We start from the raw sequence: 21114 nt of genomic DNA on the forward strand, positions 1-21114 counted from the left end.
CTCAATGTAATTTTTATATAAGGTATTCAAAACAATTTCACAACACTCCCTGTTCCTGCTATCTGCCCTAATCACTTGAGTCTCCCAGTCCTCAGATGGTAAGCTGAAGTTTCCACCCTATACTACAATATGCCCAGGAGATTTACGTGAATTGTTCTCCAAGTTTCCATCCAAATGTTCCTCCACTGCTGCTCCTGCAGCAGGGGTCTATAAACGCATCCATGTCCATGTTTGATACACCTTTAATATTTGTCTTCACCAAAATTATTTCGGATTCGGAATCATTAAAACTGTCACAAGATGTTATCGCATTTTGTATAGCTATAAACACACCACCGCCACGAGTGTTAAACTATCTTTGCGATGTTTCTAGTGCGCTTTTTTAATTGTACATCCTTTAGATCCCACGTACTAAAGCAAAAGGGAGCATGTATTCCTAAGTGGGCTCATTTGTAGACAAACTGCAGTTTCACAATATTTACTTTTACAGCGAAGCTTGCTACTTGCCCTACCTATAACTGAGATTATGTGATATTCATTTTCAAATCTTACTGTACTGGATTACATCGTCTATTTTAATAAATATTTCAATCCGTCACAATCTAATATAAGAATTTATCTGCAATACATTTTTAATGTGTTTTGAACGTTTTCTTTTTCTACTGATTTCTAATGTGTATTCAGCGTGATGAAATATTGAGTTGTATAACAATGCTAGTTATCCTTAAAATGTACAAATTCTTTAGGTCATTTTAGTTCACTGTACGCTCATCTACATTTCAACAATGACAAATATTTCTGTCGTTTATGAGTAATGAAATAACTATATCTGAATGGGTTTAGGGTGCTGACATACTGCTATGGAATAAGCTGTGGTGTCAGAGACATTAGAATCTTGATTTGTATCGTGCGACTTCAGCACAGTTTGTGTTTGATAGACTGCTGTAGAAACATGGCGGAATTTTCAAATGGGTAACGTAAAATTATGAGTTCCTGATTATGTCTTGCTGTAAAGGATCTTTAAATTCCAAGTTTTGAGCACGTTAAAGTTGTTTGTTCTCACCTATAACACCGAAAGTCTGTGAAAATTTCCAAATTCATTTGCTAACAATAGAAAATAATTCCCAACTCCAAACAGTCTGCGCGGTCGCGAAGCTGCCGTATTGATCAGTTTGTATAGACACATCTTTAGCAGAGGGAGGCGTTCTGTCCGTGAAATTCTTAGCAGAAATAAACATTGTATTTATAGAACACTTCTGTGGTGTTTTAATACCATTTAAAAAGTCGAGAAATAGTGAATTTTCAATTATTTCAGTATTTTTCACGCTATATTTCGGTGTTGTCGGTATGAACCGAAAATGGGAATTGTTCTTGGGTTGTCGCTATTAACGTGACACGAAAGTAGAACTAGAAGATGAAAAATCCACCAATTTTTATTTTACGTTTGCTCAGTGTGTGTTCGAATTTTACAGATCACCCGCAACTGTGGTTTGGAATACACCGAAGACTTTAACAAGGAGTGAACGGGTAATCTTATGACAGTTGTTTTTCCTTTTGACGCATGAAACAGGAACAGTTGTGTTGCAAATAGATGAACGTAGTTGGGTTTCTCTTTTCAGAAAATACTGAAGTGGGATCAAAATGCCACAGGTCGTGGCATCAGAAAGATAGCAGAACATGGCTTACAATGCTATCTTTCGCCAGTAGACAGAATAAGGTTCGTATTGTCGAAATTCTTTTATACTTAGTATATAAACTAAGGCAATGTATGTTCTTCGCTAATTTATTGATAATGAATAGGGAGAGAAGTGAAAGCTGAGATGTCTGAATATACGTGTAGCCTGCCTATGAAAGGAAATTCGTTTGGTTTTTCTGACTCGTTTAGTGCTGTAAAGGAAGTGTGTATGTTGAAGTGTTAATGTAGGCGAAGCTGATGTAAGAAGCAACAATAATGTTTGTTGATGTTCAAGTAATCGTCTTGACATAATGATATATGAACGAAGTGAATGCATGCGTCAACATAATTTGATATGTCCAAAATCTTGCTCTATTGTGGATGAAGTATACACAACGGTAGAAGGGATTTTTAACATAAAACAGCAGGAGAATAATGAAAAATGATGAACTCTTTGACCTCCACATGTTTCTCCATCTTTGTGCAGTGTGTTTTGAAATTAAAGATAGGCCTATGTTAAATGTAACATTCCTTCCTCCAGTATTTTGAATGTGCTGCCAGCTAACTGCGTATTTTTGATCCTAGGTAAACACTTCGACCCCTAGGGTAGTCATTCGGTAGCTGTCTCTTGGGAGACACTGTGATGTAATTCTAGAGAACTGTCGATAAAGTGGTATGATCCTGTGTGAAGTACACAGAAGATTTTGAGTAATTCTCAGTTCCTTTCCCGATCATGCACCAAAGCACATGTCAAAATTTTTGTGAATGACAACATTGAGGATGAAGATGTACAATGTTACAGAAGGTTACCCATTTGTAAACTGAGTGTCTGAATAATTGTTGCAAAATATGCTTTTCAACATTAAAAGTTGCTGCTGATCACATTCAATAGACAGTTTAAACCATCTATTGAAATTGTCTTCCATGAGCATGTAGTTGTTGATTGGAAAGTCCACTGCTGCAGTTCAACTGTATCTTTTAGTTACACTGAGGAAAATATTGTAATTAACAATCTCACATTTTACTTCACTGAAAATCCGGTGACATTGGTGATAGAAGTAAATGGCAAAGATGGTGGTTGATTTTAGGTTTTCGACGAAAAGAAAAATAGTATTTTGCGTATCCTGTAAGAACTGTATGTGGCACAAAGTACAGTTCTGTGATCAGATGTAATCTATTGCAGCAAACAAGTGTCAACACTGCAGAACAAAAGTAGACAGTTCATTTTCTTTGGTAAAGTGGTGTTGAAGATGCAGACCCTCACTTGTAAAAGGAAAAGTTTCTTCGAACCAGTGAACTATTCCACTCGAAATTCAAAGTTAATAGTCATTAAAAAAAGTATCTTTGCGATCGATGTTTCAGTGCATCGAGTGATGGGAACCGGTGGCTGCCAGTTGTAGCACTTCCTCAGGTCCCACGCAGTTATCTGTTTTATTGGTTCGTGCTGAACATTGGAAAGCATTTCTGGATACACATTGACAGCCCACACCTCTACAGTCTGTAAAACACAGAAGTATTTTCTAACTTTCTGGATTGGAACCCATGCCTCTTTTGGGCAAGTGCTCTACCGACAGCTGTCCAAGCATGACTCGTGACCCATCATCTTGGCTTTACTTCTGTCAATACCTCTCTCCTATATTCCAAACTTCACTGCGTACTTTCTGGGACTTCTACTGTTAGAAGAAAGGAATCAGAGCTGTGACAGTGGGCCATAAATTGCACTTGATGAATAGCTTAGTTGGTAAAGCACTTGCTTGCAAAAGGAAAAGGTTCCAGGTTCTGGACCAGCGCACAGTTTCAATCTGTCAGGCAGTTTCAAATCTGGAGTCACACTATTCCTGAGTGATATTTCATTCTGGAAACAGTTTGTTTTTCTAGCTGAGGAAAGGACATGGACCATAAATTAAATTAAAAATGGTATAGGTTTAATCCATATCACTTCAGGCAGGGGGATTATGTTGATAGTCTCGGATGGTATTTGAATTTGCCATAAGTTAAAATTCAGGAGTAAGGAAGAAATGCGTATTTTTTTTTTTGTTTCCTCCAAAAAAAAAAAAAAAAAAAATACTTCCTGATACAGGCTTCCAAAAATGACACTGCAAACACCATTTTGAAGATGCGAATTTCGGATTTTTTTTTTTAATGCTGTACCTCTGTAACCAAGGTTTTTTGTTAGGCGTTTTTTTTGTCATAGTTCTTTTACTGTCGCCTGTTGAATTCTATAATTTACATTTTTATTCAATTTCAACCCAGGAGTTAGATTCTCTCTAAAGGAGAGCTTCCACTTTTAAGTTTGACAGGTTTCATTTTAACAAATATTTTTTTTTTTACTTTCAAGGGTAATGTATGTCTTCACTGAAGTTGTTTCCTACTAATTTTTTGTTACAATGATTATTTTTATTTCTTATCACTTTCATTGTTGCAGTCATTTCTTATCACTTTCATTGCTGCAGTTATTTCTTATCACTTTCATTGCTGCAGTTATTTCTTATCACTTTCATTGCTGCAGTTATTTCAGAAATACGGAAGCGTCCGATCCCGCCCGTCTGCTTTGACCCATGAAGTCACAAATATGGCGGAAACAAAAACAAACACACACACTTTCCACAAGAAGCCTAATGACACTAACGGGACAAGTGCGGGAAATGGGGTGTTTTGGGTGGGGGCAAACTAAATATAAACAAATTTAGACGCCTTGCATAGCTACAACGTGTAAGTGAAGACAGCCATGCATGAATACCCACCCACCTCCCCAGGGGTCGTAACCCCTGCAACCCATAGAAGATAAAGATGCTTCAGTAGCTGATTAGTGTTTTTTGTCTTTTTAAAAAAAAATCTCACGAGATAGAACGAACAGATCAGAAAAGTAAATAAAATAAGATAAAACAGAACTGGAGACAGCCACACTCAAACCAAACTCCGCGCCGTCATGACGTCACACACGACAACACCCTTACATCACTGGTCAAAGCCGACGCGTGGGATCGGACGCTTCTGTCGACCCGTTATTTCTTATCACTTTCATTGCTGCAGTTATTTCTTTTCATTTTCATTATTGTAGATATATCTTACACTTCGTTGTTGTTTCCTGTCAGTTTCTTTGTCCTGGTTGTTCATTGCAGGTTACTGTATTGTAGTTGTTCAGTGCTAATTTGTTTACTGAAGAGATTTCTAAGAAATCTGAGACCATCCAGTGAGTTCTGTGTTTTGTGAGGAATTTGCCAGTTGACACAGTTGCAATGATTTTTGTTAAAAGGACTGTTTGAAATGTCTTCTGACTGGGGCCAGGGGAGAGTTAAGTGTTCTGATTATTTGCATATCCATAAAAGAGTGATATATATAAGACAAGCAAAACAACCAGACTTTGTTCTGGTTGGGAATACATGTTCTCATTTGAAGACTGTTTCAAAGTGAAGATGTTTCCAGTAACAACTTCTTGTGTTCTAAATGTTTTGACAGAATAACAACAACGATAGTGTCTGAACAAGATGAAGCTTCCCATAGTGCAGATTTTGTATAAATAAGGGAAGAATTAAATACCGTGAATCAGTGAACTACAGAGGTAGGTGATAGCCCAGCCAAGAAACCGTGGTCAGTGAAGTAGAGTCATAAGCTCTATGCATCAAGAAAGTGCAGAGAAATTACGAAAGCTATGGCTGAATACACTACAACAAAACTGACCACACTATTCAAGGTAGGAATTCCATCTTCAGAAGAAAATGAATCAAAGCACTCTTTCACCTCTTCCCAGATATTTTTCACAAATATCAATTCAGATGTTGAATATTTTGCATCTTATAGTGAAAAGGCGCAAGTATTAACTATTATTCCAGAGAAATTTTCATAAAACAATTTTGAACCACGTTCCATCAGTATCAAAGTACATGGCAGGCAAATCAAGAAATGTGGTGTCTGTGAAAGGAGTCTTTGAAATACCAGATCCCTATTATGGTCATCCTCTAGAAGCAGCTCAAGTTCAAATAGTGCAGTCATTTTATCTGGAAGATAAATGGGACTTTTCTCATCAGAGTGCCAACAAAAAAGACACTAACTGTAACAGTTGAAGGTCAAAAAGTTATGAAAGTGAAAGTGAAGAGGTACAAGACTCAAAGTATTAAAGAAACTTTTGCAATTTATAAGAGCAACTATACAACTTCACATACTGGAAGATCAAAATTTTATACACTACGACCTAAGTAGGTAGTTCCACACCCACATAGAGATGTCTGTTCATGTGCTTACTATGCAAATTTTGAACTTTGTGTGGTATCTTTGAAGAAATTAACTGGAGCACTTGACACATGACACCTTGGTTGGGCATGTGAAGCCATTAGTAGCCTGTGTCATGAAGTGAGAGACTTGTTTGTTTCAAGAATGTAGTGATTGCCCTGGAAAGGGAAGACTGTCTTTACAGACACTTGGCCTGGAAGATGTAGCAGATAACTCTGCAGAAATTACATATGCGATGGGATGAAAATAAACTATTTAAGAAAACTGTTGCCTTTGACAGTTTCATTGATGAGCTGGGTAAATGGTCAGTGAAAGCAGTAACATACCAGCATCAGAGGAAATTGCAACAGCAACACATTGCAGAAGTGAAAGGGTGTGTACAGGCTGAAGAACTATGTTTAGTGCTTCACTGTGATTTTGCTGAGAACTGGTCTATAATTCTCCCACAAGAAGTACAAGGGTATCATTGGAATAATGACCAGGTTTCAATTTTTACAGGAGTGACATATTTACAAAACAAGACCACAAATTTTCCAGTTATAATTGATGACCCAGAATATGCTTTGCTAGCAGCGTGCAAAATTCTTCAACTGCAAATGGGCAGAGGAGATAATCATTATTTCTGATGGTGCTCCTAGTCATTTTAAAAATTGTTACCGGCGGTTTGAATTGATTAAGTCGCTTGTGCCAACTGACTGGGTATACAGTGCTACTGGTCACGGGAAGGGGCCTTGTGATGGTGTAGGAGACTGCTGAAGCACCATGCTACAAAACATAATTTTTCAGAGCAAATACTGCTGTGATTCAGAATGCTGAGGATTTTACTAGAATCATGAAATCTTACACATCCACAGCCCTCATTCTTTTATACGAAGAGGAAATCGAATAATTTGGTGAGCAGAAAAAAAGAATGGTCCAAACTAACTACTCCTGTGAAAGGAATTCAGAAGACACATTTTTGGACTCAAAGTGATGGGTGAACTCTTATTGCATGCACTTTAAAAAGCAAGAAAGAAGATATTTCGTTAATTTGGCCAACACCTCAGAAACAGCAGGATAATATTCAGATTCACGACCTGAGAATGGGGATGTTTGTGGCATGTGTGTATGACTGACTTGTGGATTGCAGAGATTATAGACACCAGTTATGAGTTAAATGAACTTGTAGTGAACTTTATGCTACCACATGGATCAGCCGCTGAATATAGGTTTCCAGCTGAAGGACAGCAACAACGCCATCAGTGCTCACTTTCTGTTCACAATGTTTCGAAGATCTTAAGTGCTCCAGTTCATATTGGTTCAACAGGAAGGCATCACTCTATATCAAAGGAAGGTAACTGAAGCAGTGGAACACATTTTTAGTTCATTTACTGGCTAATTTCAGTACAAAACAGAGTGCACAGAAGTTGTATAAATTGAAACCTTTAAGTCTTTGGACCTTTCACATACATTATGGAACCATTTAAAATGCTTGAAAAATGAGTCTCTTACTCATCTTTCAAAACTAAAATTATGTAAAATAAGGCTAGGTTTTCATTTTATAAGCCTGTTATGTGATAATGTGACCTAATAAAACAGATTTTATGTATGGCAAAATATCAGTTGTTTATAAAACCTGCTCAACCTAAAAGTGGAAGCTCTCCTTTTCAGGGAATGGTACTAATCAACTGGAAAAAATCCATACCTTATAAAAAAGTTCAGAACACTATAGTAAAAGGACTTTGACAGATAAGACCAAATTGAGGATTTCTTTGTGATCATAAAGCAATAATCTTCCAAATAAAAAAAAACCAACAAAATATCCAGAACTGTTCCAGGGCTACAGCATTCAAAAATTTTTCCAAAATCTGCGCTTCAAAATGGTATGTGCAGTGTCATCTTTGGAGGGTTGTATCTCAGAGCAGAAATTTTTTTGGAGAAAACAAAAAAAGACGTGTCCCTTGCTTAGTCCTTCATTTTAACGTATGCTAAATTCAATAACATGTGAGACAATTAAGGTAAGAATTTTTCCTAGCCCGCCAGAAACTGGAATCGCTCAACAGAGGAAAGTCCACTGGACCTGACGGGATACCAATTCGTTTCTACACAGAGTACGCGAAAGAACTTGCCCCCCTTCTAACAGCCGTGTACCGCAAGTCTCTAAAGGAATGGAAGGTTCCAAATGATTGGAAAAGAGCACAGGTAGTCAGAGTCTTCAAGAAGGGTAGTCGAGCAGATGCGCAAAACTATAGACCTATATCTCTGACGTCGATCTGTTGTAGAATTTTAGAACATGTTTTTTGCTCGAGTATCATGTCGTTTTTGGAAACCCAGAATCTACTCTGTAGGAATCAACATGGATTCTGGAAACAGCGATCGTGTGAGACCCAACTCGCTTCATTTGTTCATGAAACCCAGAAAATATTAGATACAGGCTCCCAGGTAGATGCTATTTTCCTTGACCTCCGGAAGCCGTTCGATACAGTTCCGCACTGTCGCCTGATAAACAAAGTAAGAGCCTACGGAATATCAGACCAGCTGTGTGGCTGGATTGACGAGTTTTTAGCAAACAGAACACAGCATGTTGTTATCAATGGAGATACGTCTACATACGTTAAAGTAACCTCTGGCGTGCCACAGGGGAGTGTTATGGGACCATTGCTTTTCACAATATATATAAATGACCTAGTAGATAGTGTCGGAAGTTCCATGCAGCTTTTCGCGGATGATGCTGTAGTATACAGAGAAGTTGCAGCATTAGAAAATTGTAGCGAAATGCAGGGAGATCTGCAGCGGATAGGCACTTGGTGCAGGGAGTGGCAACTGTCCCTTAACATAGATAAATGTAATGTATTGCGAATACATAGAAAGAAGGATCCTTTAATGTATGATTATATGATAGCGGAACAAACACTGGTAGCAGTCACTTCTGTAAAATATCTGGGAGTATGCGTGCAGAACGATTTGAAGTGGAATGCTCATATAAAATTAATTGTTGGTAAGGTGGGTACCAGGTTGAGATTCATTGGGAGAGTCCTTAGAAAATGTAGTCCATCAACAAAGGAGGTGGCTTACAAAACACTCGTTCGACCTATACTTGAGTATTGCTCAACAGTGTGGGATCCGTACCAGATCGGGTTGACGGAGGAGATAGAGAAGATCCAAAGAAGAGCGGCGCGTTTCGTCACAGGGTTATTTGGTAACCGTGATAGCGTTACGGAGATGTTTAGCAAACTCAAGTGGCAGACTCTGCAAAAGAGGCGCTCTGCATCGCTGTGTAGCTTGCTCACCAGGTTTCGAGAGGGTACGATTCTGGATGAGGTATCGAATATATTGCTTCCCCCTACTTATACCTCCCGAGGAGATCACGAATATAAAATTAGAGAGATTCGAGCGCGCACGGAGGCTTTCAGACAGTCGTTCTTCCCGCGAACCATACGCGACTGGAACAGAAAAGGGAGGTAATGACAGTGGCATGTAAAGTGCCCTCCGCCACACACCGTTGGGTGGCTTGCGGAGTATAAATGTAGATGTAGATGCTGTTAGAGAGGTGAATAGTAGAGAAATAGTTTGAAAGTGAAACTTTCTGGCAGATTAAAACTGCACTGTAGAAGGTGAGGTACTCACAGAATTTAAGCTGTGAGGACAGGTTGTGTGTCATGCGTTGGTAGCTCAGTTGGTAGACCTCACGAAAGGCAAGGGTCCCGAGTTAAAATCTCGGTCCGACACACGGTTTGAATCTGCCAGGGAATTTCATATCAGCGCACAATTTGCTGCAGAGTGAAAATTTCATTCTAGCTTGAAAGTGGTGTCGTGAACCTTCTGCCAAGCACTTAATTGTGAGTGCGGAATAATGATGCAGGTTGAGGTACAGGGAAATACTCAAGAGTTTGCAATACCATGAGTAGATCTGACATTTTAAAAGGGCAACAGAAGTTGTGCTTCCATTATTGCTGCCCACTTTATATTGATTTAGCTGCTACTGATATACATGGAAAAAAAAAATTTTTTTTTGTTTTTCAAGGAACTTTATCACGAGCCTATTTGTCACCAAAGAAATGTTCCAGTCACAATAATAAGCCCAATGTGTTAGTTGTGAAGATTATTTTTTTTCCAGTTTTGCTCTTATGACCTCGGTACATTATTACATAAGTGACGATGATGGTGAGTGAAGAGATGAGTGATCAGTTGAAGTTTCAATTTGTACCCAGGAAATATTCTGAATGTCAATTAAAACCAGTGTTTTAGTGACACAGGAGTTCACAGTCGAAATTATTTTTTAAATGACAATCTTCTATTCTGACTGTAATAATTTGGATTAAAATATTCTTTTATGTTGTTATTTTTACTGTTTGCACAGTTTGTGAAGTAGCTATTTTCAAATATATAGCCTAACTAGTCAAACGGATATGTTCGGTTACAGTCCAAATTTACATAAGCCATACATTGTTAAAATGCATTTGGGTGCCTGTGCTTCAAAAGAAACATGACACCATTGAAGTAACATACTGCTTGCAAGTGTAATAGTGTTCTGCATTTTAACATTGTATAAGAAGTGGAAGTTTCCATTTTAACCTAAATGCATGTCTGCTTGTTTATACCGTACACTTGAAATTGGCTATACAATAGAAACTGTGCAGTAGTGAAATAGACAAAATGAAAGGATATTCTAATTCAAATTGAGGCAGCCACTATGGTAGATTGTTATTCATGCAGTTAAAAGTTGGTAGTATACCTTTACCATGTATTTGCTGTACCAACCGTGCAAATTCGAAACAAATGTTGAACCACTCAACGTTAAGATGGTTAAGCAGATCAGTGTGGCATACAAACTAGTTTATTGTTTGAACATGGTTGAAGTGTGATTAAAGTGATGTGTAAAAAGACATCACATCATCTAATAAAATAAAGAGCCTTTATTTACAATGAGGCTTCGAAGCAAGCACGCTCTTCCTTGTGACAACCTGTATTAAATTCTAGGAATTAGTAATGCTTACATTTTATTTTAGTTGCACAGACGATCGGTTTCAGGTATAGCGAGGTCACTGGTCTCCTCAAGGGTCCGTAGCTTGTATCATTGTTGTGAATGTGTGGGGTTGTCATCCCTACAGTCACACACCTGCTGAGAGTTTATCAAAAGCATCCATGAGCAATAGGGACAAAAGGAAACTTCTGACAGATAAAAACAATGTGCTGGTCCAGGACTACAACCTGAAACTTTGCATTTAATGCGCAATTCACCTGCCCACTAAGTTATTGAGGCACAGCTCATGACCTAGCTCACAACTTTACTTTCTTGAGTACCTATTTCCTACTTTCCAAGCTTCACAGACCTTCTCCTGCATTCCATGCAGGACTAGCACTACTGGAAGGAACAATATTGTGGAGAATATGGAATTGTTTTGTAAATGAATGTTGTGGAGTGTGCACTGGGAGGGCAAGTCAAGAGTCATGGCTGTATAGGTCAGTTGGTTAGTGCATGGCTCACAGAAAGCATTTTACTCAGTACAGCTTCAGTGCTCATTAAAGAATAAACATGGGGTATCAAATGAAATTGATGACTGTATTGAAGATTTTTCAGTGGGGAAGTTACACCATGTTATCTTGGATGTTGAGCCACCAACAGAAGCAGAAATCATTTCAGCTGTGCTCCAAGAAAGTGGGTTGAGACCCTTGCTGTTCTTGTTATATGTTATATATTAATAACTGGCAGGCAATAGTAACTGCAGACTTTTTGCAACCGAGCGAGGTGGCGCAGTGGTTAGCACACTGGACTCGCATTCGGGAGGACGACGGTTCAATCCCGTCTCCAGCCATCCTGATTTAGGTTTTCCGTGATTTCCCTAAATCGTTTCAGGCAAATGCCGGGATGGTTCCTTTGAAAGGGCACGGCCGATTTCCTTCCCAATCCTTCCCTAACCCGAGCTTGCGCTCCGTCTCTAATGACCTCGTTGTCGACGGGACGTTAAACACTACCCACCACCACCACCACCACCACTTTTTGCAGGTGGTAGAGTTACCTATAAGAAAGTGTGGCAGACTTCAGTTCACTGGTAAGATACTGGGGAAATACAGTCATTCTTCAAAGGAGATTGCTAAAACCACTTGTGCGACCCATCCTAGAATATTAAGTGTGTGGGATGCATGCTGTATAGTACTATCTGTGGGCCTCAAATGTGTACAAAGAAAGGTTTTGAACTGGCATGCCCTTGAAGAGAATCAGCAACTGTCAAGCAAAAGCCTACTTACAGAGTTTGAACCACTCCTGTTGGGACCGAGGAGACAAGATTGAATCAATTACAGTGCACACACAGACATTTGAACAATCATTCTTCCGCCATTCCATATGTGAATGGCACGGAAAAGGTAATAAATGGGACAGTGGGAAGTACTCTTGTCACTAGCATCAAAGTAGCTTGTAGAGTATTTATTTAAGTTTAAGGGCTTATAGAGCGTATACTTGGTCCAATATGGATATTGTTTGGGTGTACTATGTGACACTTGTTTTGTTCATACATGAGAACACCAAAAAATTACTAATTTGGTACATAAAATGCAGTAGTGGCTCACAAGCCAATATCTACATATAACTTCCTACATAAAGGCTTCACAAATCTGGTCAAGCAACTGTAATTTAGCACTTACAAGCACTAGTTTTCTTATGTGATGGGAATTAAAAAATGATCTGCAACATAGCTGTACCTTTTATTACAATACAAATAGGACATGTGCATTAACATCATTTTTCAATATAGTCCCCTTGCTAGTGTACTTGATCTGTTGTTGCACAAGTTCCTGGTGCCTTCACTTCTTGTCCAAGGTGAATTAAAGCTCTGTTAGTTCCTCTTTGAGTGGACCAAACAAGTGGTAGTGGAAAGGCTAAAGATCAGGACTATATGTAGGATGAGCCATTACTTCAAACTTGAGTTTCTAGAGCATTTCAGCAGTGTGGACAATGGTATGTGGACAGGCATGGTCATTTAACAACACAACACCTTTTGACAGTAGTTCTTGGCATTTGCTTCAAATTGCAGGCTTTAGCCCGTCAGTAAGCATCTCACTAATGCACAGTGTTTATTGTTGTGCCGCTCTCCCGATAATGTTCCAGTATTGGGCCTTGCACGTAGTGTTTTTTTAAAAAAAAGTTAAGATAAATTTTCCTGCGAATGGTTGGATTTTGAACTTTTTTCTGCTGGTCAGTTGTGGTTGTTTCCATACTCTGATGTTTACTCCCCATTTCACAATGGTGGATCCATGTTTCACCACCAGTGATGATTCTGTCTAAGAAACTATCACATTCATTATAATAGTGATCCAAATGTTTTTTTGCAGGTATCCAAGTGAGTTTCTTTATGGACCCATCTTGCACAGACTTTATGGAGCTCAAGTCTGTTGTGGATGATATCATAGGCAGAACCATGACTACTTTGCAGATGATGTGCCCTTTCATCAATAGTCACATGTTTGTCTACCAGAACTATGTCACCTGCACACTCACTGTTGTCATTTGTGGCTGTGGATGGTTGTCTGACTTCTTCCTCATGCATTACACTTGTCACCATTTTTGGATTTTGTAGTCCACTCATAGACACTCTGTTGTGGCAAGAAACTGTTCCCATATTTTCCTGAAGATCTTTGATGGCTTGCAGCCCCTAATACACTTTTCCGACCACAAAAACTGGATCACCACTTGTTGCTCCTCTTTGATGAAAACTTGGTCTATCTGCAACAAAAGGAAGACAAAGGCAGGAATTAGAATCAAAATTTCATAGCAGGACCACAACAGCATAACAATAAAATAAGAGGACAGAGGTCCATATGAATAATGTAAGAAGTTACATCAACAGTGCGGATAATTTTTGACTTACTCTCATACAATCACAGTATACACAGTGAGATAAAAAACTATTATTCTTTGGAAGTCTGAAGCAAAATAAAACGTGTTTCTACATTTATCATTGGGATAAGTCTGAGGCCTATTTATTTAAGCACAACACATCTAAAGCTGGGGGAACTGTTATTGCTTCATATTGCTATTGCGTAACTGTAATGAAGTTGATGTTCCCGTTCTGTATGAGAATGTTGGTTTGCTGTAGTTTTGATTGCTCACTTATTAGTCTTTTGCAGTCAAAACAGAGGGATGATATGCATTGGCACTTGGCCAATCCAGACATGTATAAATTGGATCAGCCCCTTCCTACTCGTTTTTTCACTGGGATTCACAGTGTTAACGTTGTGTATGCTATGGAATTCTAAAATGGGCTGCATCCTACTGTTGGCAATTAGTTTCCATTAGTTGCAGCCAATTGGGTGATAGTATATGATAGCCAGTGGGAATCATTGAATGCGATTTCTTTTGGCAGACTGCAAATGATCAGTTTTTGATGTCTGAGAGCTGTAAGAAAATAGGTGTGGTGACGCTGACAGGTGGCATAGCCCGAGGCCTAGTTTGGGTTGGAATGTGAATACTTGGTTGTGAGTTCACAGAGTTGTCAAATCTCAACATGAAAAAATGATTGCTGTTATAGATTGATGTTTGGCTTAGCCCGAGATAAACATTCATCTTTACAGTAACCTAACTATATGTCTTATTTCTGATTTTGCTGGAAATTTTAACCTGATAGAACAAAATGCCAACTGACTTTATTTATAAACCATAGAGAATTAAGAACGAGCATTCTGATTGTCAGCCGACACATGATATGTCGTGTTCAGTTCCTACCATTCATTGCACCAATAGTTAACAACAGGAGTACATAATGTAGAAGCTATGGGTACATCATAAGTGCACTTTAATTAAATTAACCCCCCACCTCCCCGGGTTTGCCGCTCTTTGGTGCGTTTGTGCTTGGCTGCAGTGGGGGCCCCGCCTTTGCAGCGTCTTTTTCCTTCCATGCTGCATGTCTATCCTCTTGTTATTCTTTTTCCCCTCCATTGGGGAACCTGTCTGGGGTGTTGTTGGGAATGTTCCACACTGTCCAGCTGATGACATAGCAACAGGCTCACCACTGTTTTTCGTCCCCTTTTCCTTTCTTTGTTTGCCTTCTCTCGTTCCTCCGCTTCAGTATTTGAGGTTCCTCTTTTTTCGTCCTCCCTGTTCTCTACTGACGGCCGGCTCATGCATTTGACACATAACAGGTGACTGGATAACGTGTAATTTCCAGCACCAGGTCGACAGGTGGGGTTTGCACGTAACCCGTGGTAGAAGCCAGGCCCAGGGAGGGGTAATTGCCGGAGCTTCTACCTTCCCAAATTGCCAATTGGCCCCTCTGTCAGGTGTGACCTGAGGTGTGAACTGTCACCTAAGGCGGGTGTGCCCCCGTGTGAAGGGGTCCCCCAGTTGGAAGGAGCGCGCCATCAGAGACACTGGCAATCATGGGGGGATTTTCTCGCAGTGAGCAAATCGTCTTCACAATCAATGTATACGAAATGAGGCTAATGATTCGAAGACCCTTCCAGCTGCACCATGGTTCTTTGTAGTTTCACTACTGAAGACAGTCAGTCCTATGCCATGGTAAATCTGTTTATTATTCAGAAAGGTATTGATGCAATTGCCAGCCCTGTGAAATCCTGCTCTCTTTTGCTTTTGGTGACTACTTCTGATTCTCAAGCACAACCACTGCTTGCCGCCTTGTTTCTCCATTGCTATCCTGTTCGTGTCGGGGCCCATACAAAGCTGAATTCTTCCGTGGTATTATGTACACTAGTCTATTAGACGGTCTGGCCAAGGCCGAAATCCAATCATACTCTGATCAGGCTGTCATTGCCATCCATCGGGTGATGAAAAAGGTAGATTCCTCCTTAGCGCCCATCTGCACTCTTTTTCTCACCTTTGATAGTGTTGGTATCATCCAAGATCAAAGCAGGCTATGAAATTATCGCAGTCTGACCGTACATTTCGAATCCAATGCGCTGCTACCAGTGTTATCATTTCAACCACACTAGAACATCTTGTCGACACCCAGCCAAATGTGTAATCTGTGGTAGGGATGCGCACAAGGGCGATAGTCAGCCTCACCCTCTTCACTGTATCAATTGCAGTGGTAGCCATGCTGCCTCCTCTTGGGATTGTCCCATGTATCTTGACGAGCCAGCTGTCCCAGAGATCCGGGTAAAGGAAAAAATGCCTTACCCAGTCCCTCCCAAGTTATTGACTAGTCGCAAACCCTGTGTTCTCCTGTCTGACACTTATAGTTCTGTTCTTGCTGCCTCTTGCTCCAAGAAGGACATTGCCATGCAGACATACGACCTAAAATTTAGCTCTGAGGTTCTGAAATTGCCCACTATCAAGGTAGCATTGCCATCCCCTCGTCCAGCTGTGCAAGCCATCAAACTCTCGCCTCAAGGGGCGAAGCCCGCCAGCTACACATCCGGTAGGCCAGAAAGGACAAAAGAGTACTCTCGTGAAGACTTCCCACGTTCCTCCAGCCAACCAGTATTTGAGTCTTCCCCTGCCAACCGGAAAGGCTCGAAGAAGTCCAACAAAGGCAAACTGTATTCTCCTTTGCTGACTCGAAGCTCCTCTTTGCCGATATTGCCATGTGATACCTTAGCCCGGCCAGTCTTCGTGTCACCAGTGTGCACCGCCAACCGTTTTTCTGTGTTAGACTCCACAGACCGACAGCACAAGTAAGCCGATGCTTCTGTGGACCTCATGGAGCAGGATCATCCTGATTCTGTGCCCTGTAGCAGCGAATCTTCGCAGGCTGTCACTCGGCAGCTGCCAAGGTGACACCCCTTCATTTCCTCCTCATCATGGATCTCCTCCTATGGAACATTCACGGCCTTTGGTCCCACAAGGAGAATTTACGGCTGCTTTTAGCATTGCAGCATCCCCTTGTAGTCTGCATTCAGGAAACAAAATTGCATCCTTAATGACCGCTTTGAGCTTTCACATTTCTTCCCGGTTTGTTTTGACCTACCCCCTGAGGTCAGCATTTCATCCCATGGGGGCATCATGCTGCTCATATGGGATGATGTTCATAGTCAGTGCATCTCTCTGACTACCCATTTTCAAACTGTTGCAGTTCGCCTTTTCCTTCCTCACCTGACTTTTTCTCTTTGTACCATTTATATCCCTCCATCCGATGTCAACAGGGCAGAACTTCCTTCAGCTTATTGGGAGCTACCTCCCCCATTTCTGCTACTCTGTCACTTTAATGCGCATCGACCTTAGGGTTCTCCCAGAACCTGTCAGAGAGGTGTCCTCTTGGCTGATCTTCATAATCAACTCAACCTCTTCTACCTTAACACTGGAGCACCCACATTCCTTTCTGACTCCTCACACACCTATTCCCATTTGGACGTATCCTTCTGCACTGCCCAGCTTGGCCCTCGTCTTGAGTGGTCCGTACTTTCTGACGCCTACACGAGCGACCGTTTCCTAAGTGCTATCTGTTTGCTGACTACTACACCTACTGTGTGCATGCCCATATGGCAGCTTACTAGGGCTGACTGGCAGCTTTACTCCTCCCTGGCGGCCTTCAAAGAACAAGATTTCTCCAATTGTGACGACCACATGGAATATCTCACAAATGTTACCCTTACTGCTGCAGAACATGCCATTCCTCACACTTCCTCTTTACCACTCTGTGTCCCAGTCCCTTAGTGAAATGAGGTACGCCGCAATGCAGTTCGTGCACGGAAATGAGCTTTGCGTGTTTTTAACCGTCGTCCTGCATTCATTATAAACGGATGCATGCAGTGTCGTCACATTCTTCGGCATAACAAAAAAGCTAGCCGGATTTCATTCACTAGTTCTTTTAACAGTTCCACCCCTTTCTCTGTCGTGTGAGCCAACCTCCAATGGCTCTCTGGGACCAAGACCCGTTTGCCAATTTCTGGCCTGTGACAGTAGCAGACAATGTCATCGTGGACCCTACTGCTATCTCCAACACCTTGGGCCTTCCTCCATCAGAAACAAGTGGAGGAGGCTCTTCTCAGAATTGTGTGTTGCTAAATGCCGCCTTTACTATGAGGGAGCTAGATCATGCTCTAACTTCATCCCGATCCTCTGTCCCGGGGTAAAATGCTGTCCACATTCAGATGTTGCAGCACCTTTCTCTTGCGGCAAACACTTTCTGCTTAATACGTACACTGCATCTGGGCAGAGGCCACATTTCCCAGACGTTGGCATCATACCCATACCTAAGCCCAGTAAAGACAAAAACCTTCTTCCTAGCTACTGCCTCATCTCTCTCACTAGCTGTGTTTTCTTTTGTGTTTTTGCCGCATGTTGGTGCCGCAGGGCCATTTAGATGCGCTTACCATGGGTGTATTGCTCGTGCTGGATATCCTTTAGTGTGATGGTGACACGATTGATATGGGTGCCTCCAGCAGGGCCATGATGGTGGAGCTCTGGAAGTGCAGGTCAGTCTTGAAGTCCTGGGTGATCTCGTGCACAAGGCACTGGAAGGGCAGCTTACAGATGAGCAGTTCTGTGCTCTTTTGGTAGTAATGGATTTCTCGCAGGGCGACTGTGGCTGGCCTGTAGTGGTGGGACTTCTCGATGCTTTTGCGCGGCGTCTTTCTGCCGGTGGACTTGAGGGCTGTTTGCTTTATGTGGGCCATGGTGAGGGTAGTAGTGGTAGCTAGACAGAGTGGAGCGGCCTGTAGGTGCGTGCGCGACGGCATATGATTCACACCTGACCGATACGGTGGCTAGAGTCTCACAAGCTACTAATGACTGCGCAGTGTGGATTTTGAGCACACTGTTCTGCAGTTGACCATCTCGTTACTTTGTCCACCCATGTCATGAATGGTTTTCTGCAGAAATCCAAGACTGTGGCTGTGTTGTTCGATTTGGGGAAAGTGTATGACACATGCTGGAAAACTGGTATTCTCCGTAGTCTTTACACGTGGGGCTTCCGTGGCCACCTGCCCCATTTCCTTCAGGAATTTTTAAGAGATCGAGCATTGTCCTCTTTGCTATCGCCATTAACCCTCTAACAGCCTGTTTCCCACTGGGCATCTCCGGCTCCCTTTCTGCTGACAATTGTGCCATCTGTTGCAGTTCTCCACAGACCTGTCTCACTGAGCGGTGTCTGCAGTGATGTCTTGATCATCTTTACCCCTGGAGCATTGACAGTGGCTTTCGTTTTTCCACTGACAAAACTGTCTGTATGAATTTTTGGCAGTGCAATTGGTTTCTCGCACCATGTTTACATCTTGAGCCTGTTGCTCTTCCGTTCATTGAAACTACAAAATTCCTGGGGCTCAAGGCTCGACAGGAAGCACTCTTGGTCCTCCCATGTGTCTTACGTGGCAGCTCGCTCTATGCTAGCCCTCAATGTCCTGCATGTCCTCAATGGAACTTTCTGGGGTGCAGATCAAACCACTCTCCTCTGTTTGGACTGGTCCCTTGTCCGTTGAAACCAGGATATGGGTGCTTTGTTTATGTGTCTGCACGTCCATCCATTTTATGCCATCTCAACACTATCCACCATTGTGGCATCTGTTTGTCCACTGGCATGTTTTACACTAGCCCAGTTGAGTGTCTGTATGCTGAAGCTGCTAAACTACCACTGTCCTACCGCTGTGACTTTCTCTTCAGTAGGTATACATGCCGTTTGTCTGCCATGCGTGGCGACCCATCGTATGCCTCCTCCTTCAATGATTCCTTTAGTCGCCAGTATGGAGCACGCCCCTCTTCTCTGTAACCTCCTGGAGCCCGCTTTTGGCACATGGTGCGGCAGCTTAACTTCACACTACCTGCACCTTTCCCGGTGGGTATGAACCCTTCACCACCTTGGCTTCGTGAAGTGACCGGTGTTAACCTTGGCCTTCATTCACTTGCTAAGGACTCTACTCCAGCCTTGCTCTATAGTCTTCAGTTTAACTACCTTCACACGGAACTTCACAATAGTACTTTTGTATACACTGATGGCTCTCGTACTGACTTGTGTTGTCGGGTGTGCCCTTGTCATTGGCCCCATTGTTTTTCAATATCGGCTTCTGGCACACTGCTCAGTATTTACAGCTGAGCTCTTCGCCCTGTATCAGGCCACAGAGTACAGACTTTGCAGTTGTGTCCTCTGCTCAGACACTCTCAGCGCCCTTCAAAATCTATGTGCGCTGTACACCGCCCACCCCCTAGTGCACCGGGTCCAGGAAAACTGTCACTTGCTCCCTCTTGGTGGTGCCAGTGTGATGTTTATGTGGGTTCCTGGTCATGTTGTCTGCCAGGAAATGAGGCTGCTGACACTGCTGCGAAGGCTGCAGTCCTCATACCTCAGCCCACTAGTTCCTGTATTTCCTCCAGTGATCTCTGTGTTGCCATCTCTCAGGAGGTGGTGTCACTTTGGCATCGCCATTGGTCCTCCCTTCATGGGAATAAGCTCTGGAGTATTAAGCCTCTCTCAGTGGCTTGGACGACCTCCACTCGGCCGTTGCGCTGGGAGGAGGTAATTTTAACTAGGTTGCGCATTGGGCGCTGCCTAAGTTTTAACTGTCCACCACTTTCTGATGGAATGCCCATTTTTAATTGTTCATGTTCCCGCCTGGGTTTGCTGTCTGAGGTATTGGCTGTTTTAACAAATGATGTGTGGGCTGTCAGCTGTGTTTTACTTTTTACCCATGCGAATGCCATTTAATTTTTAGTTCTAAACATCTGTTTCTGTGTGGTGTCTTTTGTAGCCCTTTCTCCACATCTTGAAGAAGGCATATATCTAATGCTGCTGCTACACTTACTGCTGGGGTATTATTGTGGTGTCCAGACATAGCTCATCAGACCTCTGTTTTGGAAGATACAGCAAATGCAGGTACAACATGATGTGGAAAAACACCGAGTGAGGTGGCGCAGTGGTTAGCACACTGGACTCGCATTCGGGAGGACGACGGTTCAATCCCGTCTCCGGCCATCCTGATTTAGGTTTTCCGTGATTTCCCTAAATCGCTTCAGGCAAATGCCGGGATGGTTCCTTTGAAAGGGCACGGCCGATTTCCTTCCCCATCCTTCCCTCATCCGAGCTTGCGCTCCGTCTCTAATGACCTCGTTGTCGACGGGACGTTAAACCCTAATCTCCTCCCATGATATGGAAACTGGATGAAAAAATTTGTCCTGCTTGACTAAAATATCAGTTACATTATATACAACAGAGGCAGGCATATTTTGATATGCAGTAAGTGTGAATTTGGCTTAAACTTTCTTTGGTTTCAACTTGGAGCAGGTGGGCACGTGGGGGGCATAGGTGGGCAAACAGTTCATGTATGAGCAGACAGGGATCTGCTTC

General features: G+C 41.9%; 1 protein-coding gene across 2 annotated transcripts in view; it reads left to right on the forward strand.

The window, feature by feature from the left end:
• Nucleotides 1–940: 940 nt before the first annotated feature.
• LOC126194579 (PAS domain-containing serine/threonine-protein kinase) overlaps nucleotides 941–21114 on the forward strand; it is a 246348-nt gene continuing 226174 nt past the window's right edge. Inside the window, exons 1-3 of one of the 2 annotated variants that reach the window (XM_049932777.1) lie at nucleotides 941–972; nucleotides 1473–1527; nucleotides 1620–1717. In XM_049932777.1, coding sequence (XP_049788734.1) covers nucleotides 953–972; nucleotides 1473–1527; nucleotides 1620–1717 — 173 coding nt within the window. In that variant the 5' untranslated portion in view covers nucleotides 941–952. Of the gene's footprint in view, nucleotides 973–1472; nucleotides 1528–1601; nucleotides 1718–21114 lie in introns of both variants that reach the window. The other variant, XM_049932776.1, reaches the window with a different exon arrangement.

This window comes from Schistocerca nitens, chromosome 1 (genome assembly GCF_023898315.1).
Source record: "Schistocerca nitens isolate TAMUIC-IGC-003100 chromosome 1, iqSchNite1.1, whole genome shotgun sequence".
In the NCBI taxonomy this organism is placed as follows: Eukaryota; Metazoa; Arthropoda; class Insecta; order Orthoptera; family Acrididae; genus Schistocerca; species Schistocerca nitens.